The following is a 26393-nucleotide window of genomic DNA, read 5'->3' on the forward strand; positions in this document are numbered from 1 at the left end:
GGGGGAAGAATCAAACAGAGCCTTGTGATGCAAGCCCCAGTCCTTTGGTCTGTGTGTAGTTGTACCCATGCTTCAAAGGGGTGGGGCTCGCATTGCAACACTCCCTCTGCCACCTTGCCAATTATGACACCCCCTGCTGTGAATGCTGAGGACGCTTTGAAAATATCCCGAGTCAGCCCTGTGTGGTCTAGAAGTAGTCCATTTCCAATCCAGACATTAGTATCTGGATATAGATCTTCTGTTTGTCTGATCTAGATGAGTTGAAGTAATCTTGCTGACTCTAGAAGGCAGTATCTATGAAATAGATCATCAATTGCTTGAGAGATAGATTGCCCAATCCAAAGGAGTACATAGTAGTAGATAATAAAAATTAAGCCTTGAACCTCCAACTCCACCCCCATCACATTCAGGAAAGCAGTCAGTGGGTGATTTCCTCATCAGTAGAGGACACAAGATGGAAAGGGAAAAGATGACAGGGATTCCACCAACAATTGCCCCCAAAGGAGCCCTCCATTAATTTTTGTGAGGATAGCAACACTACCCAATCTCTTTGCTGAGGTTCAGTAAAAGTAGCATGTGGGGGCAGTCTAATCTATGATAGTTCAAGGATGGCAGTAAAGAACATGCATGTGGCTGCCAGAAAGAGCTAGGTCATCCCCAATCATAGAATTCGACACAGAATCACAGAATTGGAAGGGACCTCAGAAGCCATGTAGTCTAACCCCCTGCTTGGTACATGGTAACTGCAAATTACTCCTAAGCCCTAGTGCATCCTGGATGTACTATTGCTTAAGCAACTAATTGTCTGCATTTGTATTTTGTTTAGCCACTTAATTTATAAGGACTCTTCTAGCCTATCACATCTTGACCCAGGGAAAGCCTATCACATCTTGATATTAGGGAAAGGGAAGGAATAGCTATTTAATCAGAAGCTTTTAAAAAGTAAGATTTTGTTAAAACAAGAGAGTCCTGAGTTTTGCAAAATCCCCAGATTGTTCTATAGTAGCTTCAATTTATTGTCTTCTAGATTACTGATTTATTTACACTTATTTCCTCTCAATAATGCCAATATTTACAAAGCTTGAAGCAAAATTATTAAAGGCACAATTTTGCAGTCAACCCCAAATAAAGCACACTAAACACTCTAATGAGAAAATAATGGTAGCACACGCTTTGACTCTATCTGCTTGCAATTTTCTTAAAAATGCTTTCTAAAACTATTAGCTAAGGTTGTGGAGATGATGGTGAAGTGTGAAATTCATATTTACTTAGATTAAAAACCTTCCATCAGATTAGACAAAGGTTAGAATAATTTGCCTGTTGCTGCCATGGATCTGTAAGCTATTCATGCATTCAAGTGTGGTCCATTTGTTTGGGATCTTCAGTTTGGGTGAATTAAGTAGGGATCTATTTGGACTAGCAGACAGCATAAGCCAAAGCATGGGTCTAGAGCAGCTCTGTTGCTGTCAGGCCCAGCCCAAAAACAACGATGAAACAGTCCAGTCGAGTATAGTTCCTTTATTTGCTTACACCTTATAGACAGAATCTTGCCAGACTAAATCTATACTCCTGCAACTAGTGGATATAACCCTGGGAGATTCTAGGGAGTGGCTGTCCTGAATCTCTTACTCTTCTCACATTCCCCCTGTGGACTGTGTTGTCTTCTGCCTCCTTTCCCTTCCTGGAATGTGCCCCCTCCTTCCTGATAGCCTTGCTCTCCCACATCACTCTCCTCCTGGTAGATACATTCCATCACAGTTGCCTTGAGCTAGGAGCTTCCATCCCAAGTGGGAAGGAAAGAAGCCTTCTTCTACTGTGGGATAAGTGTGCATCCAGAAACTAAGCAAGACAAGCCAAAGTGAAACATTAAAAAGGCAAGTGATCCAGTGACAGAGTGCTGAAAAAGCACCTCATCAGTTTGATCTAGGAGGCTAAATGGAACTTGAACATAATCTGAAATCTTTTCTATCCAGAGCTTCCTCCAATGAAACCAAGAAATAATGGGGGTGTAACATAATAAACTCAGGAGAGTTAAAACAATAGCTTTATAGTGATGCTATAGCTAGTCTCCATTGCCACACCTCACAGGAGCACATGAAGCAACTGAAAGATATCTGACTCTGATATATTGATTCCCTTTTGTAATCCGCTGCTGCTCATTGTCAGCTGTGGAGGGATTGCGATTGTATAGTCTGGCCATCCCATTCCATGCTACCTTACTCCACTAGTTCACCTCTCTGGCTCTTTAACAAATTCACAAATATACAAAAATTATTTATAATGGTCAGAGCATGGTCCAACCAACATATAACATTAACAAATAAAGTTAAAATTACATAACAGCAATACAATCAGTATGTACCATACTGTATTTACAGTCACAATAAAAATTACATTTATACAAGTAAAAAATTGTAAATCTACCAACTGTCTAACTTTACAGCAAAATAGCCCTGCCAGCATTCTCAGCATCTGCTCACTACCATGTCCAGCAATGAGTCTCTTATATTACATAAATAAGTTTACAAATCTCATTTGAAGTTGTATATATAAACACTGACTATATAAAAAATTCTGACTGTTGTCTGATGACATAATATTCAGATCCTTGGATAATTGGTTGTTGTTATGGATGACCTACAGCAGGAGATGAATGAAAATGGTGTACTTGCCTTGGTTCTGCTAAACTACTCAATGGCATTCAATATCACTGCTGAACAAATGTTGGGATACTGTTTTGTAGTGATTCCATTCCTTTCTGAGTGGGATTCTAATCTGTGATGGTAGGGAAAAAGTGTCTGAATCCTTAGGCACTCCAGTGTGGGTGCCCTAAAACTTGGTCCTCTCCCCTATTCTCTAACATCTACATGGGAGAGATCTTCAATCAGCTTGGAGTGAGAGATCATCAATATGTTGATGACACCAGTTATATATGTCTAACTTGGGCCAAGCAGGAGATGTGTTGGAAATGTGTTGGAAATCCTGATCTGGTGCTTGAAGTCTCTGAGGGATCTCTTTTTCTATTTCATAATGAATCTATTACTTAGCCAGGATGCATTATCCTGTCAATGTGATGCAGTTTTATCTATTTTTTAAAATCCAACCAAGGAAGTTTTAAAACTGGAGTAATTAAAAGCTCTTATGTCATTATTTATTTACTGAATATAGAGGCAGCATCTTCTGGACAGTACATACAATAAATTGAAATCAATATGTTATTTAAATAAATATTATGGTGCCATAAATCAGAAGAAAAACAGTAGGCAAGCTCCTGAAAATATAAGAATCACCACTGGAAATGCAAATTTGGCTCCCAAAGGAATATTGTGTTCACCTCAGAAGAATTTTTCTTGAGAAGGAAGTCCAAAGTCGTGGTGCCATCAGAATGAAAGCCTTTTCTTTGTTATATATATATATAATGTACTTTTCCTATAGATTAAACATTGAGATGTGTCTTCTGCAATGTTAATTCTCAACCTGAAGGTAAATGTTCTTTCATATATTTGGAATTTATGCCATTTGCTGTTTTTAAAGTATGCTCCACCAAATTAAATTGAGTCAGTAGCAATTAGGTAGCCACTCAGATATAATATGGTTCCACCAAGACTTTTTAAAGATGTTGAGTATCTGCTCCTTGTTTGAGTCGAATGGGGGGATATAACCAGTGATAGATGTCAGGCAGTAGATAAGCCACATAAATAAACCAAATACATAAATGGATACCAACTGTGTAAAATAAATAAAATTAATAACCAATGCCTATGTATCAATTGAGAAATTTGGAAGTTGCAGCCCTAACACACATGGAAAAAACTGAACCAGAATTCTAGCGGACAAATACTGTACTAACTGAAGTATCCCAACTATTTTCAAAGACTGCCCCTGTATGTTCATAGAAATTACACTGCATTATAGCAATCCTGGTGTTTACCAGGGGATGAACCCCTGTGGCCAGACTACGCTTATACAGGAAAGGAGGAAGATAAGGAACAAATCAACATTGGAGAAGGTGCTTCAAGTCACTGAGACACTTGGATCTCTAGTGACAATATACCAAGGAGCATCACAGGTTAGATGCTTTGCTTTCAGGACAAGCAGGTTCTCATTTCAAACAGGCAATACACTCGTTCCCTTTATGCAGGAACCATGCACCCACAATACTAACCTGCATGTCTGTTTCTAGCAATGTTTCACTTCAATCCATGTCTGTCTCCTTCAACACTACTAGTTCTTTGCCCAGAATCCCAAAGCTTAGGGGACAGTATCTACCAGTTTCACAGACAACTTTAATCAGAAGTAGATAGCAAAGAGCAGCAAGTTATGATCTTCTCTTTCAACCCATAACAGTTACCTCCACCACATTCATGAAAAATCATCATCATCATCTAGAAAAGACCTTCTTGCACAATAATCCTTCAACCTCTCATCTGAAAGTTAAAATTGATAGCTTAAAACTCCATGTATTGTTCTCTAAGCAATTTGTAACTTACCTGAAGATTTCACACCATACTGCTGAAAATCAAATCAAATCAAAATAAAAATGTCTATAATTTTTTTGCTTTTGTGTGGCTTCTATTGCTAGACAATGGGATGAATTATTTCTGTTTAACTGTCCTGTAGATTCAGATGCAGTTGAAATGATATATGATCCAGAGCAAATCAGGCCATTCCAAAAACTCCAGATACAGCCTTTGAAATTACCTATTACCCATGTGTATTTTCTTTTATCTTTTAACTAATACAAACTAAAGAAAAAAAGAAAAAAGAAAAAAAATAGAAGGTACAGAAAAGAAAAAAAATAGTAAAAATAGAAAAGAAAGGAAAAATAAGAATACAATAAATAAAAGAAATATAGAAAGAAATGATTTCCTCCTTCATCACAAGTATAAACAATTTTAGTAACTTATCACCTCTTAAAATACAACAAATGATCTTTTCTTCCTATATCCCATCTCTTATCTATAAACAAATCCTTAAAACCTCGTTATTTCAGTCCTGATCAGCAAAAATCCATTAAGGGTTACCAGAGAAAACAACATATCTATTTTAACCTTGATCAAATAAACCAATTTTACATTCCTTCCTTTTACTTTTAACAATCCTGATTTTTAGTCCCTTCAAATAATGTCCTAGAATTTGATTTCTTTTCATTTTTTCTTTGTCCTTTCTCACAAAGTTCTTCAAAGTTTTAACAAGCTTCTTTTGTAAATCCAATATAGGAAAATTATCCAGGTCATTCTCTTGGTTTCTTATTTGTATATCCCTTTTAATTATTAAGACATCAGCCAGTTTCTTTTATATGTCCAGTGTAGCTTCTTTTTCCATATCATTCTTGTAGTCTGTCATTTTTAAATCCACTTTCACATCAGTCTCAAGCTTGAAGTCTATCTATATTAACTTCTGGGTCCATTGTTTAAAAATATCCTTCAGTATGTCCAATATTAAAATAGTGTGCTCCATTCTGTATTAGTAAGTCAAATTTAAGTGTTTTCTCCTTTAATTGTAATCTTTAGTTCCTTTTAGTTCCCTTAAGACCAACCTTCAAAGTCCCATCCTATCATGTTTTTTCTAAAATAATTCAAAACAGAAGCATTTTCTCACAGGGATTCTTATAATTAATTCCTAAATCTTATTTCAATTCCAACTGGACCCTCAGTCCATTTGTAACTTTCCAAAATCAAAATTCTAATCACCCTTTTGCTGTTTATTCCCCCCTCCCCATTTTTTAAAGTCCTTAAATTTATATATAAAACTTTTTTTGCTAAGGATTGAAAGAAACTCACCTCGTGCTGTAAAACTTGTCAATCCAAAGGTTCTAATAGCTAAAAAGCAGTGAACAAGCAATTTCTGAAAGTGACTAGAAAAGGAAGTATGCAAACCCAGTGTTCTTTTGCTGGCACCAACCATGGTTTGAGCAAGACAAAGCTATTCCTTTGTCTCCCAGAGCTCTAAACCTGTTGGAGACCACTGTCTTGTGGTCTCCTTGCAAGAAGTAACTGTCTGGAGCACTTGTGGGCAATCTTAAGTCCTCTCCATATCCAGAGAGGAATTAGGAAGAGCTGGTCTACCCGCCAGCTCTTCATTCCGCCACGGTCGTTAGCTTCACTTTTGTGGAGCCATCTTCAGTTCACCATTTCTTCCCTGGAAGTCTGTTACCTATGTCTATTTTCCATATTTAATTATAAACTACATTACAAGTAGTCCTCGTTTGGTGACCACAATAGGGACCGGCAACTTGGTTGTTAAGTGAAGCGATTGCTATGTGAAAACGTGACTGTGCTTACAATCTTTTTTCAGCTTTCCTTTGCTTTGCAGACCTGCAAAGGTCGTAAATGTGAGGACTGGTCATAAAGTTACTTTCTCATCACCATCGTAACTGCAAACATTCACTGCATGAGTCAGTCAGTAAGCGAGGACTACTTGTAGCTTGTATTCATCCCAGTCAATGTCCAGGTGAATATTAGTCTACAATCCATCCCTTCCTCTCTCTCCGTCCCATATACCATCGTCCTTTACAATCATCTATACAACAACCCCCAACTTGTCATCTGCCTAATCTTTTCTTGCCTCTCACCTATTATCTGGCCTGTGATTGAAAGAATGGAAAGAAGAGAGGAATGTCTCCCCCCCCCCGAGAAAAATTGTGTACAGAAGTACCACATGTGGAGACAACTGGAGCAACTTACAAAGCAGCTGAACCTTCCTGGAAGAAGTTGTGGCTGCTTTATTAATTTGAAGAGGTGTACTTTATACCCAATTTTGCATGTTGCAAAAACATTCTTTCCAAGGATTGAACAGTCCTATTTAAAACATCAGCCCTATTTGAATTCTATGCATTTTAAATACATGCATAGTTGCACCCAACATGATACTGGGTGATTGTCTCAGCCCCAAATTTCCTTTTTTCTCTGTATAGTTTTATTCATTGTTTTAGCTAGAGCAGAGTTCTGCAAAAAGAGCCAAATCCACAAGAATAACATTTCTTATCAAAGCACAACTCTCCTTGGGTTGTTAATAACGATAATTTTATATGATCATGTATTGATACATACATGTTTTCCTAACCTGTGATATGTAACCTGTAATTCACCTGTAATCATTAGCACTTAGGGAAAAATGTATATTTATCAAACATAGTTAATGCCTGGGTTCCTACCATGATAAAAATCAAGGACTTATATGCACTTCCATCCAGATACTGATTTGCCATGACAATTGCTGTATATAATCACCAAATCTTATCTGTACTGTGGAGTTCTTTCATTGATGAAAAAAAGAGGGTATAGGTGGAAATGTATATGTTAGATTAGTAGACAGAGGTCTGCTATAGTGGGTTAATGGCAGAAATCAATAAAGAGGATGAAGCCTTGTTTAATGGCTGATGTCTCCTTGATACATGACACCCAGTACAATGGAGTTAAAGCACATTTTGTTACAGCAGTCTAGATGAAAAGGTAGTAAACCACCACATTAGTCCTTAGTCCATTAGATCTATATCCTGAAAAGAATTCAAAATAATAGGACTTCAAATTGCTGAGGATTTATCATTGTTACGTGCCTCGAAAGTGGAGTCCAAATTGAGCAGATCCAGTTGACTTTTTCCACAAATAAAAGTGGATAAAGACCCCCATCTACAATTCTGACTTTGAATGCAGAGCATAACAGGATTCAAAATTTTTGCTCACTCTGATTCAGTCCAGGAACTCCTCTGCTTGAGTTCTAGCTGCTGGCTTAAGTGTTTCGCCTGTTTCAACTCCCTGTTAAACCCAGGAATTGATTTGCTTCTGCTAGAAAAGAGAGGGCACTTAAGGAGTCACAACGTCAGCTACCCAGACTGTTGCTATATTCCACAAATTAGCCAAGGTTTAACAGTATCATCACAGATGTGTTAGGAAGATCCATTCAGGAACTATCCATTTTCATCAAACACTTAGGCTGAACCATTTTAATCAGTCTTCCTCCCCTGTAGAGATTTGTGCCATCCAACAGCTAAAGCTGACCATTGTATCTCTTCAGGAAGCAGGGGAGTGGAGTGACTGCAGGCTCTGTTCTGAAATAATAGGGAACAGGGTCCAGGGACTCTTTGATCAAAGAGAGAGGATGTGAATGGAGATATACTGAAAAGTACCATAAAGGTTCATTGCAGTGTACTGTTACATTTTGAAAGACCCTATTTTACAATCCATCTTCAGATCAACACAGATTGAACATATTGTACCTGTTTTTAGGTACAACATCCCCACAACAAAATTTTGGTTGAAACAGTAGTCTTCCCAACAGATACCGTATAAAAAAAGTATTGTTCATAATCTGGCAGGTTTCTTGCTGAAAAATACCGCTAACGTGTTTGCAGTTTGTATTAGCCATTGGGGCCGTGTGTGTGTGTGTGTGTGTGTGTGTGTGTGTTAACCACAGATTTGTAAAGAATGCCTTTATGCCAAAAAACACCACAGATTGGTCAGAAATTTAAAATGCTTTGTTCCCACAGAAGGATTGACTATTCCTTCGCATGTCCATCTAAAACTATCTAAAAACCACAAAGTATAATGCCCTTTTTTTTTAGAAAACCCAGAATATAAAAGTACCTACCTGCAAATGCCCTGCAGCCATTTCTAAAAGAAAGCTGGGGAGGAGAGGAGAGAGAAATGGCTTTTTACTAGGACTGTGCAAAGCTTCCACAAAGCTTCCAGCAAAGCTCGCCTTTAAAGCTGCTTTGCAGAGCAGTGTTGCCCAGCCTCCTTCTTCAAAAGAGGGAAGCGAGAATCTCATCTTGCTTCACTTCCTGTTACTCTAAGCCTGAGCAGAAACCTCCTGTGGTTCTTCCAGAGACCTAGAGGAAGTAGCTTCCATGAATGTGCAATGCACAAGGGGAAGTCCCTTCCAGAGTTCCTGGATGTCCCAGAGGAAGAAATCAAACAGAATGTGAACACAAATTAGGAATCTAGTATTGTACTTTATGGGTTGTGTGTCCTTCCAAATGGAAGCTTTTGCTGTCCCCACCCACTCAATAAATCCATAGTTTTTCATATGGTGACACATTTAGGTTTTCTTGAATACCATTCAAGAGTCCATTCACATCTTTCGACAATAGTGATCTCTGTCCCACAATGTTAACTCATTCGTGGATATTAAAACTAAATGGCACAATAGTGGGAGAAGCCCATATTACATATATAACTTTCTCTTCACCCATTTTACACCCCCAGCATAATGAAGTTAACAACCAACCTTTTTAAAACATTATGTGTGAAGTTCAGTAAATATTAAGAAAAATCTTTCATTGAATAAGTCTCATCTTAAGATCACAAGAAACATATGTAATATTCTTCAAGGTCTTTAGTTATAGATTTATTAATATGGAATAACTTTATTCCAGAGTTGCTACAGGTAACTAGTGTCCACCTTAGCAATATTTTTAATTGTCAATTAAAATTAGACTAGATTTAGATTCCATTCAAATCATAAATAAAAATATGGAAGGGTAGAAAGCCCAGGGCTGAACTCTGTGGCACCTACCTTGATACCTGACTCGACTTTAATATGGAGCCATTAATAAGCACCGTCTATTATTTTAACCCCTGAGATCCAGACAGTTCCCACCCTGAAGATGTTCAGGAAAGCCTTAAAGACCTAGTTGTTCTCCCGGGCCTTGGGGTAGGGTGGATGGAAACCCCCTTGTTAGAGATTATTAGTATTTTTTGTTTTGGGGTTTATGTCATCCAGATTGCCAGTGTGATATTTCTCTTACTGTATTTTTTATTTATGTCATTGTATTTGTATTATGTTCTGTACTGTGAGTGACCCAGACTTGCTCTGGAGTTGGTTGGTGCCAATGTCAAATAAATCAATCAATAACTTTTATGAACCAGCTGTGAATCCACTTAATTGTTATGCCATCTACTTCACACCCAACTTTCTAATCTTAATGCCATGGAGCACTTTATGAGATGCTTTGCTGAAATAGAGGTCTAGTACTGTCATAATTGATTAAGGCTTAAGGCTAGAGTGAGTTTAGTTTGGGCAAGCCATCTTGAGAAATCCAGGCTAACTTCTGCATGATTCTCTAAGTGTTTACAGATCAATCTTCCAAGGTATAGATGTTAGAAAGGCTATCTATGGTTCTCCAGATCCTCCTATTCTCCCTTTCCCCTCCTCCAGCCATTTATCATTTCTCAAAGATAGTGCAGGAAGATTCAGTTACATCAACAGCTAGTTCTGCAGAGCCCTACAATGCCTTTCATTTGATCCTGGAGATTTGAACTCATTCAGAGAGAGATAGAGGTGTTCCCTGAATTTGCTTCCATCATAGTCTTCAATTCTGTTCCTTCATTGTGCTCTTCAAAACTTGGTGGAACAGATAGCTCTGCCTTAAGTAGCTGAATTCTGATTCTATCTATTCTTTTTATTTTACCATATAGAAAGATGTTTTTTCTTGTTCTTAGTAACTTTCCCTATCCTTGTTCTGAGCTTTAGCTTTCTTGCCCCCCTTTCTGTAGTGTTAGGCTACCGTATGTTCTCTTCCTTGAGAGCCTGGCTCTCTTTCCATCAGACATGAACTTTTGGTTTTGGGTTTTCACTAAACTATCTGTGTTGCCACACTGGCTTTTTTCTCTCACTATATTGTATTTCAGTGGTGATGATGATGATAATAATAATAATAATTTTCTGTTATTTCTGATTCTGGGTGTTGTTCTTTTCAAAACTGGTGCATTCTTTTCAGATACCCTCTTCTCATTGGACTTGATTTGTAATAGCAGATCATTATTTTTTTGTTTACAGTCTTTGTATATTTGTGATGGTAATCAACTTTTCTTTCAGTTCATAGCTCCTGGCCCTGGTTGCTTAGCCAACAGTCCTGAGTCCTGTATCCCAAATGTGCAGGAACTAGAACACCTAGCACGGTCCTTGTTCACCCGGGCAGCAACTGATCCGGTATAGGTTTCTGTAGATTATGTCTCACCATATTGTTTATGAGACAGACACTCTTTGTCTGGTTTTATTAATATATAATAATAATTATTATTATTATATCACCCTTTTTAGGAACTCCCTCTTAAAGTGAGTTCCTTTTCCAATTAACTTTTCCTGCTGTGGAATCCTACTTATCATTGTTTATATTAAAAAATCTCTCTTTTTTGAAATCCAAGACATATTTTTGACGAAACTCAGCTTTAAATTTTATTTAAAATTAAAAGCTCCAGTATTCCATATGGTCATGGTCACTTTCCACAAATACTTCTAGGGAAATACTTGGACTTACTTTATGAAGTCTTCCCTATTGGCTAGTTTCTGCTCAAAGATAACTGATCATTTCCCCCTTTCTCTTCCCATCTAGGAAAATGTTGCCTACAAGACAAGCCAGGAATTTCCTGGAAAGACCATGTTTAGCAGAGTTAATATCCCAACAGTTGTCAGGATAATTAAAGTACTCCGAAATCCATGCCTCTGCAAATTGCTTTTGGAATGAATTGTTCAGTCCTCTTTGCTGGGTGGGTAACAGCAGACACCATCACTCACATCACTTTTATATGCTCTTCCACTTATTGTAATCCGGATGGCACTTTCAAGTTTGCTAGGATTTACTGAACAGTGCAACTGCTATATTCCCTTTCTACTGCTTCTCTTCTTTTTGAACAAACTGTATGCCACTCATGAGACTGATCCCATCAGATCTATGTAGTACCTAATAAATTGCATTTGCCTTCTTGTGATAAGAATTCAAGTTCATCTTATTTTCCATTCTGCGAGCATCAGTATATAGAAAATGAAGGTCATAAACTCCATAAACCTGTGTTCTTTCTGATTCACTCCCATTTCATTCTACAGTTCACAAGTCTTTATCTGAGATCCTTAGCTTATTTTTCATCACTCACTCTCAAAGAACAGTGTAAAGTCATCCTAATCAAGCTCTCTATGCTTTGGCTCAAAACATTTTTACCATTCCTTGTGAGGTGCAGCTACAGTAATAGAAAGGCTCATATTTCCTTTTGTTGTTTTCTTTTCAAGCTCTCAGGTTAGCTACTTTTATTTAGAGGATTTTTTTTCTATGACCTCCCCATTAAACATTTCCAAGGAACTCCAGCAGCTCATGTTAGATTTCCCTGTTTGTTCACTTGTTGGCTGCCTTATATTTCTTCTACAGTCTCTGCTTAATCAGGAAACTCAAGAAGCTATCATTGCCACCACTTCAATTATCCCCTTCCTTAGCCTGAAGAAATTAGTACATTAGTGATTCCCTTAATTGCAGCGAACTCTTAAGTGTAAATGTAATGCCAAACTAAGAAAAAAAGATGAAATACACAACTGGTCCATGCATGTTTGTTAGTGCTTATTACTAAGCATCTATGAAGGAGGGACAATCCAAATTTGATTTAAGCTTCTTTTGTCCACATCACAGTCCAGATGTGGATCTACCCAGCTTGTGCAACTCCTATTTACAAATGAAGAAAATTGTTACTAATGCCAATGAAGCTTTCCCATCAAATAACAAATAGAATCCCAGGGGAAGGGAATCTGAATTGGGAGTATGCCAGGACCAAGGATGATGTCTTTCCCTACACTGTAATACTAATCTGGATTCTTCCACTGCAGCAGCTAACTTATAAACTCAAGCCAGGGGAAAATCCCTACTGTGGGGATACTCCACTGAAAAGTTTAAAATGCTCATACTCCACATGTCAATTAATTGTTTGTGTACTGTACTTGCCAGTCAGCACTACCACACTTGAGCCACACATAGTTGATACACAAATCCTGCAGATAGCTGTATGGAGCCACAAATGCAGCAGAATGTATGATACATCAATTGGGTCAGTAGCTCAGTGTTGTCCCGACATGCTTGAAGGTAAACGTCAGTATCAAATTGAAAGGAGATTTAGGAAAGAAATGAAATGAAATGAAAGTCAGAATATGTTAGCTTTTGTGTTTGCTTTGTATACATATTAAAATGGCCCCATTTCTTAAGATAGGATCTAGTTTGATTGAGCACTGGTGCCACCTTTGCATGATAGCTGAAATAATCATGTGGCAAAAATAAAGGGTTAGGAAAAGGAAAGATGTGCCTCTCTTAAGAATCTTCAAGGCAAGATGGTAGGTTCAACAACTTTCTGCATTAACCTGACATTTGTTTAGTTTTCTGTTCTTGGCAATTTATAACTAAGAAAGGCATAAAATCAATCTTGCTATACTCAAAATAAATTATTGGCCAGTTAATTGTCTGCAGTATTTTTGCAAACAGGTAGGCCAAACTGCATAGCACAGCAAAGTACTGAAGGAGTCTATCCTAGCCACAAATAATTGGTATTGTGTTAAAATAAAAAGAACCAATAACTTTGAGACATCATAATGTATGATCTCTAATAACATCTTATTTTTATACTGTCTTTCTAAAATAGGAATGAAAATGACAGAACACACTCAGATATTACGTTAGCCTTGAAATAAATGTATTGTCAGCTTCCTGCCTTGAAGGAGACAATGGCATGTCTTCTGAAAAAGCCATGTCTTATCTGGCCATGCTGGATAACTTCCAGCTGGTATCCAACTCTCCTTTTGTGGAAAGCATGAAAAGTAGTTCTCACAACCTAATACCACATGATATCTTTACCAAAACAAGGACAGATGGATACTCTGTTTCCTATCCCAAAGATTATCTATTTTAGCCTTTTATCTAGAATGGGTGCGAAAAGGACACTACAGTAGAAATTTGAACATGGATCAATAGAATTTGCATTTGCTACCCAAGAATTGCTGGAGTTCTTTTGTGATGGCTTCTTAGCTTTTCAACAGCAAATTGCTTATTACTGGATTCCTGTGTGCCTGTGTGATCATTTCAAGTCCAGCCTGCAGGAAGAAATTGATGGATGGTATTGGAGCAGGTGCAGCTGCAATGAATCTTGGAGGAAGTGGCTTGTCTCGTTTCCTTTCAATCATGTTAACCTTGGACCAGATAGGAGATCTGGTGAATGTTTCTTACCCCATGTCTGGAGGCAGAAATAGACCGGATGGGATGAGACAACTGAATTCCAGCATAATGGAGTTGTTTGTCCTGAAGCTGTCAGAGTTGATCACAACCCCTATCCTGACTCTGGATTGAGGTATACTTCCTTGGAAACAGCAGGCCCCAATTTGGGAGTCTTCCTGGGCTCATGGCTTCTATTTGAACAGCAGATGGAGAAGGTGGCCAGGGAAAACGTTGCCCAGCTTTGGCTGGTGTGCCAACTGTAGCATGTTTTGAAATGAGAGGCACTGGCAGCCATGACTCATGCCCTCATGATTCCACACTAGATTATTGCAATGAGTGTACTTGGGGCTGCCTTTGAAGAGAATCCAGAAACTGCCACTGATCCAGCTTGCAAGCTGGCAGGTGAGAGCTGTTTCAGCAGTGCTACATCTATATTGTTCATGCTGCACGTGTTGCCACTATATGCTTCTGAGTACAATTCAGAGGGCTGCTTTTGACTTAAGTCTTATGTGGCTTAGGTCCAAGTTTCCCGTGAGACCAAACAGAGTCTGTTCATCCTGTACCATCAGCCTGGGGAGCAATGCCTTAAGTGTCCTTTCTCAGGATGTTAGAGGACTGGGGGTCCAGGGCAGGCATTGTTGGAGGCAACCTGGTCACTTTGGAACATGCCGCCCCTGAGGTCCACGTACTTTTAAGAGGCAGAGAAGAAATAGTTGCTCCACTGGATTTGGGGAACTTGAATAGCCTGTCTTTTTATAGCTTTCTTTTAGGATGCTTTTAATTGATTGTATTTATTATTTTATGAAGGCTTTTGGCTGGAGCATGTAGAACTGAATGGGGCATAAATTATGTATGAAAGTAAACAAAATCAGCTATGGTTTTACCTCCCAGCTTCTTCTCCCTCTAAGCAACTTGCGTGGCAAAAAATTATTGACATTCAGGAACTTGCAGTGAGTTTTGTAACATTTTCTGTGGTCTAATGAAAATGGATTTTGGATTTTTTTTCAGAGTCAATGATTTTATTATTGTTTCTTTTGGTTTAAAGTTGGCTATCAACTGTTCTTTTGAAATATAATATTCTGCATCCAAGAATTATCCCCCAGAAGGTGGATAATTATCTAAAGTATAGTATCTAAAGTATCTAAGTATCTAAAGATTTACAAGGAACGATTCAGGGTCCAAGAGCCTTTGAAACAAAAGAGTAGCATAGAAAATTCAGGAAGGTTTCTTATCTAAGTGAGTGGATAAATCTTAAACAGCCTTTTAGTTCATGTGGGACAGATTTTCAAGGATGTTTATATCCTGTCAGTGTGATGACTGCCTTACTCATGAATCATACAACACATCATCCATTTTCTTCACTATTATCTCCTAAAAAGTCAGATTTGGTTCCTGGTATTTTTTGTAATGAATCTTTTGGGAAATTACACCATCTGTGCACTGCTGAGTATGTTGTCTTTCAATATTGTTGTAAATGTTAGTTTTACCTCTGAGATGCTGCTCAGAAAATTTCCAGGTTACCTTTCTAAGCAGCTGAAATCAAATGGGGAGGGTGGGGTTTCTCTTCCTTTTTCTTTTTTTAAGGAAGGTGAAATTGACTAAGACTAGATCATGTTCTCCAACTGGGAAATTGACTAAAGAATTGGCAAACTACTAAGAGCATAATGAAAAAACACGAGCATCCTGACCTCTAGAGACCAGGATTTCCCAAATTCTGAGCTGCACCTCCCTTAGATAGTCCAGGGGAGGTGGGAAGAACCATTTAGTTACATTGTTACAATAAATCCTTTTCCCCCCAAAGTTTCATTGTGTTGTTTTCATTGTTCTTTTGTGTTCGTTTTAGTGTTTGGATTTTTAGGGGAGGTGTGTACATTAAGATTACACTAAAGGGTGGTGTGATGGCAAAAGGTTTAGGAACCCCTGCTATAGACGTTGGTGTATAGAAAAGAACTGATTCCTTTCATTAAAACAAAATTACATTAAATATGCTGGAACCTTGGAGCAGCTGTTCAAACTTAGGAACTCTTGCAGACAGAACAGTGAATTAAATGCAAACACAACAGCAATTCTAGCTTGCAGTTTGAACCTTATTGGCCACCAAAGACACAAGGCCTGTCTGGAAATGTTGGCTTCTTCTGTAGTTACAAGGTGTATTTATCATGCTCATGTTCTAAACACAAGGGATTTTGTATTGTCCTTTGGTATATGCTGAAGAGTGCTTCATATATGAAAGAGGATCCAGTGTAGATCCTGACCTGTGTTCTGTAAGATAATTTCATTGATTAGACCTTCAGTTTAGAATTGCAAAGAAGACCCTTCTAGACTGCTTCTTTGCACATGTACTATGACTTAGTGTTTGAGACTCTAGTTTAAGACATAACAAACTCCATTTTAATATTGGAAAAGGCCAGAAGCATCAGAAGCTGCTGAGTAGTGACAGTCCCAGGAACCATTATGTTTTTTAATGTAGTGTTTTAAAGATTTCTTTAATCAGATTGCAATTAAAATGCTACATTCTCTGCATCAGGAACCACTTATTAATATGGATTGCTGATTACTTATGACAAATACATCCCAAGGATAAGAACCTACTGAAAATGAACTTTCCTAAACTTGTAAACCCAACAGAGAAAAGCCACCCACAATCTCATGCATTTGCTGGATGTTCTTTTGTTTTCCTCTACTAAATATTTTCAAGATACAGCAACATGTAATGTTGGCCTTTGTATCTTTTTAAAGGATTTTTTTGCCAGAATGTTTTTTTTTAATTGGGTTTCATCTCATGTTGCCAGCCAAGTCTGAGAAAAGCTTACCTTAGAGGAGGAGGATTTTTTTCCCCCCTGAATCACTTAACTTTCCCAGGGAGACAGAGCCAAAGCAGCATCATGGAAACTTTTTATTTCAACTTTTTATCCATGATGGAAACTTTTTATTTCAACTTTTAGTTGAAAGAGCCTTTTGCACAGAGCATTGGGTTGTGAGAAACAAGCCTACAGTATTCACTAGACTTTCAATGTTTCCCATTGATGGCAATTTCCAAGTCTGTGGACTTCAAATCCCAGAATTCCACTGCCAGCATGGCCATTGATGAGAATTCTGAGAGTTGAAGCCTACAAACCTGGGAAGTTGCCAAGGCTGGGAAACATTGCACTAGAGAAAGCGAAATTCCTTGAAAATATGATGTTCTCGAATAGTAGCTGATATAATTTGCAGTGAAGGAAGCCCCTGTGATAAGATTCTTTTATAGCCCAAAGAGAGGAAGTCAGCAAAAGGAATGATGATACCTGGCCCCTTGTAAATGTAATGGAGCTGATTTTTGAGTATTGAAGGAGAGATATAATCAATTAATTAACTGTATTTGTCAAAATATTTTATTGCACTGTTGTGGCTGTCATTTTGACTTTTTTTAACCACACCCTGCAGACACTTCTATCTTTCTTCCTCCCTGTCTCATTGTGGGGGTTTTCATCAACAACTGAACACTCTTAGTCAGCACTGCCATGTGCAGCATGCTAGAGCTCCAGAGAAACAAATCAAGACTAAAATTTCATGGAAGGTTAGGGATCAGAATGATGTGGATTATACCACCTAGCCCACTTGGGATGAGAGAAAATATACTCCAAATAACCCAGTTTTTCCCAGGCTTTGTCCATATCCCATGGTTGCTTAGGAAAAACAATGGACAATCAGTATTTGTACCTCTGGCATGTGTGACATTAACTTTGTTATTGCAGTAGCTGTCCTGTTGGTTTGGACTTAAGGGAGGTTGTGGAGAAACAATTCAGAAGTGGATGAGAGGACTATTTAGATGGAGGGAAGGTGATGGCAAGAACTATCTAATTTTCTCTTTGGCCTTGGTGGAATTAAGGGTTAGGTGGTCCTTGTCCAAACAGATTGTTTATTCATTTCACCCTACGGGAGCTATTTTCTGTGTAATTGTGGTTTCAACTGAAGATGTTTTATTCATGTAACATCCTTTATAAATATTATTTCATATAATATGGATTCACACAGGCAGAGGATATAATTATAATAAAGCACATAAGGGGAAAAAGAAGAGGAACTTTCCATATGGAGACCTCCAAGTACTTTATTTACATTTTAATATGTATTAATATAAGCAAGTTGTTCCAGATTCCCCTCTTAGAAGTCACACTTGTTCTGATGAATTTCTGACATTACATTCAGTCCACAATTTTAAGACAAGTAATTAAGGTAAAGGTAGAATATTATCTTTGGCTGATTCTATTTTTTTTTTGGTTGCAAAGTCTGTGGACCATGGAAATTATAGATACCTTGGAAATAGAAAAAAAGTATTGATGAACTAGAGATGCATTCAACCTTTAGCCCCAATTTAATAATCTTTATCTAATTAATAAATAATCATCATCATTTAAATTAATATTCTAAGTATTTTTAGGAACAGGGTTTTTAGTAACAAGATTACTTAGCACAGATGGAACTGGATTTCCTAATAGCCAGAAAGACCAAAATCCATGAAGTTCTCTAAAGCAGCACATAGCTTGCTGTGTCACTGCAGCTTTTCTGTAAGCCGATGTGACATGACATTTAACAAAGCCAAAATGTGACATAATTCTTATAATGAAGCCCAGTTTATGGTATAGCTTCAAGCCTCAATAGCAATCGCATCACTGGATTTTGATAAATAGCACTTTGGAATACAGTTCATCTCTGTCTCCCCTTCCACTAATATACGAACCTTCATCCTGCTGTGATAGTAAGCTAATTAAAGGATTAAGGAACAGTAGGAAATAGAGTTTTCCCAATATGTCTGATAGATGTCAAGGAGGAGTAATGGGGAGGAGTTGTGCCCCTTCAAGCTTCTGGCAATATCATTGGGTGTGGCCAAGGCCAACTGGCGTCACCACTACATTTGGAATATCTATCCTTGTTATGACATATGAAATATTAATGTTTATTAATCCAGTTATGATATAAACCCGAGAGTACTCATCGCTCCTTTATTCTTTTCAGATTAGAATTCCATTAACTGAAAATAGTTATTTAGCTATGGAAAATAATAATTAAAAAATCCAGTTCTCATAATTTTTAAGGTGTCTCAGCAAACTTTAAGAGATTGCTCATCTGTGTCTTGCATTGTGACCTGTCTCTCTTATAGTTACCAGTTGTCCAATCCAAGTCCATAAACCTTATAGGTACCACATATCTTGGTGCATATACCAATAAAGAAGTTTACCCATCATTGACATACCCTTTGTGAGTCTACTCTACAAATAATGGTCTTTCCTAATGAAGTTAAGTTTCTAAGTGTTGTCAAAACCTTAAAAATTTTCTGATGACATGTTTCTTTTTATGTATTGAAAGCTTACCATTTTTGCAGACTGGACAACACTGTTCTGGTTCATAGACTGGGTTGACACATTCAGGGACGGCACAGTCTGCTACAACACAGTGAACTTCATTGCTGGGCTCACAACGGCACCATTCGCATGGCGAGGGCTGGGAACAAAGCTCAAATTAGCCCATTTCAACCCTTCTGGTAGTTCAGTAAATAAAGATACTCTGATCTAGAGTTATACATTTCACTTAACTTATTCATTGCACATATTTGGATAATACAATGTATGTATATAATGTTATAAAATGACCTTTGTTTTATAGACAACTGTTCAACACTTACTCACAGATTCATCATAAGGCTCCATAGCAGTCTTTGTTCCTGCTGCTTTTTGTGGTCATAGGAGCTGCTGACTAGTTAAAGGGCCTAACAGCTCACATTAGGTGGGAGATAATGTGCTTTTACTGCTTGTGTTCTCACACCTCAGAACCACATTACTCTCCTGCCATTGTTCTTCTGGAGCCGGCATTTGGAGGAATGCTGTGCTGCCCCCAATGACACTGAGTTTCAAAATGAATAGCCCCAGATAGATCTACCCTTCATGAATTTATCAAATCCCCCTTTAAAGCCATCTGTGTTAGTTGCCATCAGCACATCTTGCGGGAGTTAATTCCACTGGCTAATTGTGCACTGTATGAAGAACTACATTGGTCTGTTCTAAATCTTCAAGGGAAGGCTCCTGGGGGACCTAGCATTCTGAGAGAGGGAGCAAAATGTATCTCCGCCCACTTTCTTTACACCATGTGTGGTTATATACACTTTTATCATGTCCCCACACCTAGTCTGTCTAAGATAATATGGAGAGACCACAGGATCTACTTCAAGCAGTGCTGTAACTCTGTAAATAACTCGCCAGCTCTGGATCACTCCAAGGGTACACTGAACTGCAGACCAGAAGCTCTGCCTTCTTGTCATATAATACAGGGAGTGCATATAGGCCTTTCTTGTTCATTGCAGCTATGCTTTTATAAGCACAGAAAGTGTGCTGGCTTTCACAGAATAGAGTTTTTAAAAATGGCAATTACAAACCTTTCAGTAGAAAAGGATGAAAGCCTTAAATCTTATTAATTAATTAATTAATTAAATCCTTTAAAGGATGTAGCATAAAACATTTCCTAGAAATTTGTGCTGAAGTTGTCAAAATATATTGCTTTAAAAACTTGTTTTTTAAAGTTCTCATAATTTTACTGACTTCCAGAACACAGTTCTAATTAATTTCTTTCGTATAAAAAGTGGATTTAATTGAGCGGTTTCATGCGTTTGGATGCTGTAAAGGGTTAGGCTTTAGAGAATCCTGAATGCCTTTGCTTTCTTGAATTTTGAATGCAAAATCGATCAGTTTAGGCTTGCAGGAACACAAGACCATAAGGGGATAATTCCTTTATAACATCATTGCTCTAATATATAGAAAGAAATAAAAGGAAAAATTAAACCATAATGGAAACAAGTATAAAGAAGTGAAAGCAAAAAGTATAAAATGTTATATATTTTATATATATAGATATGAAAATAAACCTCAGGTTAAACCATGGCCACATGGGAAATTGTTAGATTTTTTTTCTCCATGTGGGTGTGATACAAGCTCATAGGTAGAGAGGGAACACATTTCATTCCTCCAAGTTTTAAAATCAGGTGACATTAAAAAAAATAGCTGCAGTCCATGAAGTGTAAATCCAGATTTCTTCATATATTGTTATGTTCCATATTTTAAAGGGATAATGGTATTTCTACTCATGAATATTAACAAAGAGATAAAAAGGAGAGGAACAATAAAGGCAACGAGTTGACAGCAAAGGAATAAGAATGTCTTTCTTCCTTGTGTAAAAATTTAAATTCTGGCCTCTTTCCTTTTTGGGAAATGACAGCTCACACTGTATCTTTTATTTGTACATTTGTATATGCTTCTGCTAATAAGAATTTGGAATCACTTTGCAGTGTATGTTTGCCCATACAGATTTTAGAGGCAACTTCAAGATAAGTCGTTGTTATCTGAATATCGTAATGTGTTGTTACAGCTACTGGAGGAAGACGCAACTGCACACACAATCCTCTTGGGAAGAAATGATGGTGCTCTGCTGCACCCAAAGCTGTGGGATGCAAGTCCCCCCCATCCAACACCTTTCAAATGTTTTTCTTTTTCCTTAGAGGTAAACCCCACTTTGGTTTACGGAAACTTTGTGACACCTGCCTTCAAGATACACCAAAGGCATGGTATGAAATATAATGAATGTCTCCCTTAAAAGAACAGGGGAAATTATGTAAAAATTGTGAAACATTTTTTTTCTTAAATTGGACTTTGAACCAAGCCAGCATTTGCTAACATTCTCTTCAAAAGCCAGTCACAATATCTTAATTCATCTAATGGAGGCAGGAAATACATTTTCAGGAAGGGTAATATTTGTGCAAGTACCCAATTGTGTTATTTGTGCTATGATGTTGTGACACATTTTTGATGTCATTTTGATGGCATTGTGGCTTGCTATGGACACCTATGGAGGGCTGTTAAGTTTCTGGAACTACTCTGACTCACATTGTCATCATTCTGAGATGTATGGCAGGATTCCCCCAGGAATATCAAGGATTTTCCTAAAAAAAATGTTTTTAACTGGGTAGCCATCTTTTCATTTCACAGTATGGGAACTGACATAATTGCTTTGCTTTGTTTTGCTTTGCAATAAAGAGCAGGGATTACTAGCTGAATTCCCTTGGAACAAAACATCCAAGCAAGTCTCCAAATTGCACTAGGTAGTTCATACAGCTACTTTAAAGGAATGTTTTCCAAAATAATGAACCCTGGAACAAAATATCCCAATATTTAAAAGAGTGGCTTTGTTCTGTTTGCTGAGTGCTAATTGTCCAAGGAGGCTTACTCCTTCTTCTGCCAAAGACTAGGTCCTCAACTTTTCCTTTTGACAGTAATCAGCCTGTCTAATCAGTATAAGTCAACTCTCAGGAAACAATATATATATTTTAATTAGAAATTCTGAATAGTTTTGCTCTTTTTTCAGTTGCATACTAATGCTGAATTCTTGCAAGCAAAAAGACTTTTGCAGTTCATCTCAGAAATGTTCTCAGTTTCTCATGAATCAATTCCCTGAAACTTCACATCAACCCAGAAATTAGCTACTTAAAGCTCCCCCCACTTTTTCTATTAGCAGTTTGCAATCCTTATTTTCACTTAGTTTCCTTGTAACCTTTGCAGTTCAGATAAATATTAGTATTCCTTACATTAAAAGCTAATTCTATGCAATTTAGATTATCCAATTACCATTCCAACTTCATGGAGCTGCTGCTTCTTGTTTCGTCTGTCTATTTTGCATTCGAGAGTATTGATAAGGAAATAATATGCTGGTCTATGACTGTAATAAAGATTTATTTTTACAGAAATATAAATAATACTTTGTTAATGCATCAACAAAGGAATCATTGTCACTACACACAGAGTTTGGTGGCTGTAACCCTCAAATATGTTAAGCTAGGGTTTGTTTTTTTGTTTTATAATGTAAGAGGGTTTTCTTATTTGTATGTCCCATAGTATTTGCTTTTCACTGATATATAACACTAATTTTTTAAAATATCAAGTTATGTGCCACCCTTTTCCAGTAATGCTATAGCCTAGTTATATATTGGAGGTGGAAGAGCATCAATAGATAGAAACAATGACACCAAATGACTTTGCTCTGAGTAAATGAGACATGACAGATAGGTTTTTTAGTTCTGCAGTATGGTATCTGAAAATAACCCAGAAGAGAAAAATGATGTTGTATGACATTGAAAGCAATTGTCAAAATGAGAGAAAATCATGCCACTCTAACTTTCAAGGAACTTTTCAAATCTCAAAAAATCTTTTTTGAGATCTTTGGAAATATATTATTTTCTATCCCATTAATATTCAGGGGGGGCTTGTGAGTTTCAGTTCTGTGCTATAAATCACAACTGTCCCTCCTCCCACATACTATTTTTCTTTATTCTAAGATAATTTACCATCATCCATACCCAATATGTTTGACTCTTTTGTGCAAGAATAGTACAAGTCTTTCTGTCTGAGAAACCATGAAGGCAGGAAGGTGCTCCTCCCAAGAGCTTTCATATGCCATAGATTTGAGCAAGAACCATTAAAACTGCACACTAAATAACCTTCTTAGAGATATATTAGAAGTATGTTCTATTGACTGTATTTTTGAAAGTATCTCTACTGAATGTGTGCCCTGAAGCAGGCAAAGAGGCCAGCAAAGAACAGAGAGAACTTGAGATAAAGAGAATGCAGGTGCCCTTGTCCTCCGTATTCCTTTCTAACCAAAGAGCACAAAAGGTCTGTTACCAGGAAAGGAGATATGGGATTTAAGCCCTGAAGGATGACATGCACACACTCACTTACCCACTCCCAAGCTGGATTTCTAGATTCTGTAGTAGTTGTGTAGATATGTCTACACCGTTTTTATCTAACAGTGCTGACTCCTTGAAGATTCTGCTGTTAGCTAGTTACTTAGTGTAGTAGGGGGTCATGAATCAGGCTTCTTAATGGTTTTCAAAAAATTTCCTACCACCAAATTGATTCCCATTCATACACACTTATAGTGCTAAGGTGCTGCCAAATGAATGGAAAAGACTGAGGGGGCATCAAAATTCACTTCTCAATGAGAACTGACTAATGCACAATCCAGTAGTCATTGATTATGGAGTCTAAGCACAGAGTATCTTTACCCACTTCCCCGGAGCTGATGGGTTTTCATATTAACCCTCTGACAGCTGAACTCCTCCTTTTGCAGCCATGAATATCAGTCTGAATGTGGGACAAGTCACCCAGGGATAAGCCTTTCCCCTAAAAAATTGTTTTAGCTACTTGAGTTGTGAGAGGTTCCCAAAGGTTGCCTATATATGCATACCTGCATAGTTGCAAATGCACAAACTATATACCACTTCCATAAACTCTAAAAGGAAATATATATATGTAAAGCAAAACAAAAATACTGGCTTTAAAGTAGATCACCTGCCCAGTTCTCATAGACATTCCAAAAATTGCTCCTCTGAGATTGGGTTGCTTTAGTTCTTGTTTTACCTTAAAGCTTTCATTGTGACCTTTTTAAAGATTTCATTTAACAGTATTTCTTCGAACTGTTGGATTACATTTCATTCCTTAGTGAAAGTTTCATGGATGGATATGCATATATTGTATAGAAAAGTGGCGAATAAAGAGCTTAAGCAAGCAACTCAACAAACCAGCCATTAGAATTCCTCTAGAACTAGAGTGGAAGATGGTATGTAAAACTATGTTCCGATGCTTATATCATTACGTACTGCCACCCAACTAGGAAGTATATGTAGTGTATTGACACGTGCATTGTGAGTGTGTGTCAATACATTGTTATATATTTTACTTGGTGGCATGTAGAGAACAGTGTGTTGGCTTGCAAGGTATTCCCTTGCAAGTGTAACAATGCTTGGGGATAAAACAGGGCTTTGGTGACACTTATGCTATACTGGCCCAGAAAGTGTCAAAACTGACCGTCCCTGTTCTTACCATGCACAGGGAATGCCTCGTGTATAACTAAGGCTGATGACTTAGTCTACATATTCTCTAAACTGCAAAAGAAGTGTTATGCAAAAATCTCAGTTGACCAAAGTCACAATGGACAGCAGAGGTAAAAGGCTACAGGCCCATCTGGTGATGACCATAGCATATGGAAGACTGCAACTTGGAACGTAGAGGCTTTACCATTTACTTCCTGACATGTGTCTTGCCTTCTCTAATGATGTCGGGTGCTTCCTTGCTTCTTCATTTACCCAGCTGCAATCTATTTTTCCCAACCAAGCTGAGACTCATGAGATGCATAAAACACATTGTCCATTTGACTCTTACATCTCCATTTAGGTAGTTTCTTTTGCCTGTTTCTTATAGAAGTTGTATGCATATCTTGCAAACCTTGCAAAATTCTTTCAGTAAGCCAAGAAAAGAGCCTGTCCTTTGCTTGTGCCTCACCATCTAAAACTGCATCAAAGTACTTTCAGGAGAAGAAGCTTACTTGCTGCTTCCTGAATGTGTGCATGCGCTGAGTTGGGAGAGTCACATAAAAGGGTTTATGAGTCAGAGACATCTGGATGTGAGCACTGGACCCTAGGAATATTGGGTTAGATGATGGCTTGCATAACCAGTTGAGTAAACCTTGGGAGACAGGAGGAAGAGCCACAGACTAGGCAAGGTCCAATAAACACCAGCTGAGCCTGCAGAAGGAATGGAGGCATTGCAAACATTTCAGAAGCGACCCTCCCTAATTTCATGGACTGTAAAGGCGAGGGGAGAAAGATGTACTATCAGACTTGCAAGATTCTGTTAATGTAACCTGACAATAAAGATAGAGCTAGTACTTCTGGGTGTGCTGCTTGCCTGGACTACCTCGCAAGACTGACAGGTACATAGTGTGAATGGGGGCTGTCAGGGAAATTGCTTCTTATCTGTGAAAGCCTCCCCTGTTTCTTTTGCTTTTCTTCTCATGGCTTTAAGATCTTTTCTATTTGCTACTTTTCTGTACTTTTCATAATGCTGCTTACCCCAGGATGGAATAGCCCAGTGAGTATATACAGATGCACGTAGCCGTCTCCCACTATGACGCTGAACCTGAAAGGAGATGCTGAGAAAGGGTTGAAAGTTGAAAGCTAAGCCTGAACCTCCTCATCCTTCCTCTGGAGACGGGCTGATTCTTTTTGGCAATAAAAAGCCAGATGCTCCAGGCAGGGTCAGGATGGGAACACAGGAGGCAACTGAGGGCAGGAGCTACTCTCTGAATGGAGCAGGAAGAGGCATAAAACACTGGAGGTTAATGCAAGGAGGAGGAGGTGTGTGAACATGACTGGAGATATGTGTTTGAGAGCACATGTGTTTGGACTCTTCTAGCTGCAAAATATTTCAGGCCTGCCTGAAATTTTGGATATAAACAAAATAATGATTCTGGGAAGATGATGAGCCATGGAGCACAGGGCATATAATGCAGTATTTATGCCAAGGTCAATAGAAGTTGAATGATTCTTTCTCTTCCCCCACCTCTAACAACT

At 37.9% G+C, this 26393-nt stretch overlaps 1 protein-coding gene and 1 long non-coding RNA gene across 5 annotated transcripts in view; one reads left to right on the top strand and one right to left on the bottom strand.

Moving 5' to 3' along the window:
- Nucleotides 1-26393, bottom strand: part of VWC2L (von Willebrand factor C domain containing 2 like) — an 87205-nt gene that overhangs the window by 46489 nt on the left and 14323 nt on the right. The window contains exon 2 of the mRNA XM_088135585.1: nt 19315-19444. Within this exon, the coding sequence (XP_087991711.1) occupies nt 19315-19444 (130 nt within the window). The remainder of the gene's footprint in view (nt 1-19314; nt 19445-26393) is intronic.
- The window catches only part of LOC148216522 (uncharacterized), a 128035-nt gene that overhangs the window by 38723 nt on the left and 62919 nt on the right, over nt 1-26393 (top strand). The gene's annotated exons all lie outside the window — the stretch shown is intronic.

The sequence above is a fragment of the Python bivittatus genome, unplaced genomic scaffold (assembly GCF_059951505.1).
Source record: "Python bivittatus isolate LINGU-HERP-01145 unplaced genomic scaffold, Pbiv_v1 ctg000200_np1212, whole genome shotgun sequence".
Lineage (NCBI taxonomy): Eukaryota > Metazoa > Chordata > Lepidosauria > Squamata > Pythonidae > Python > Python bivittatus.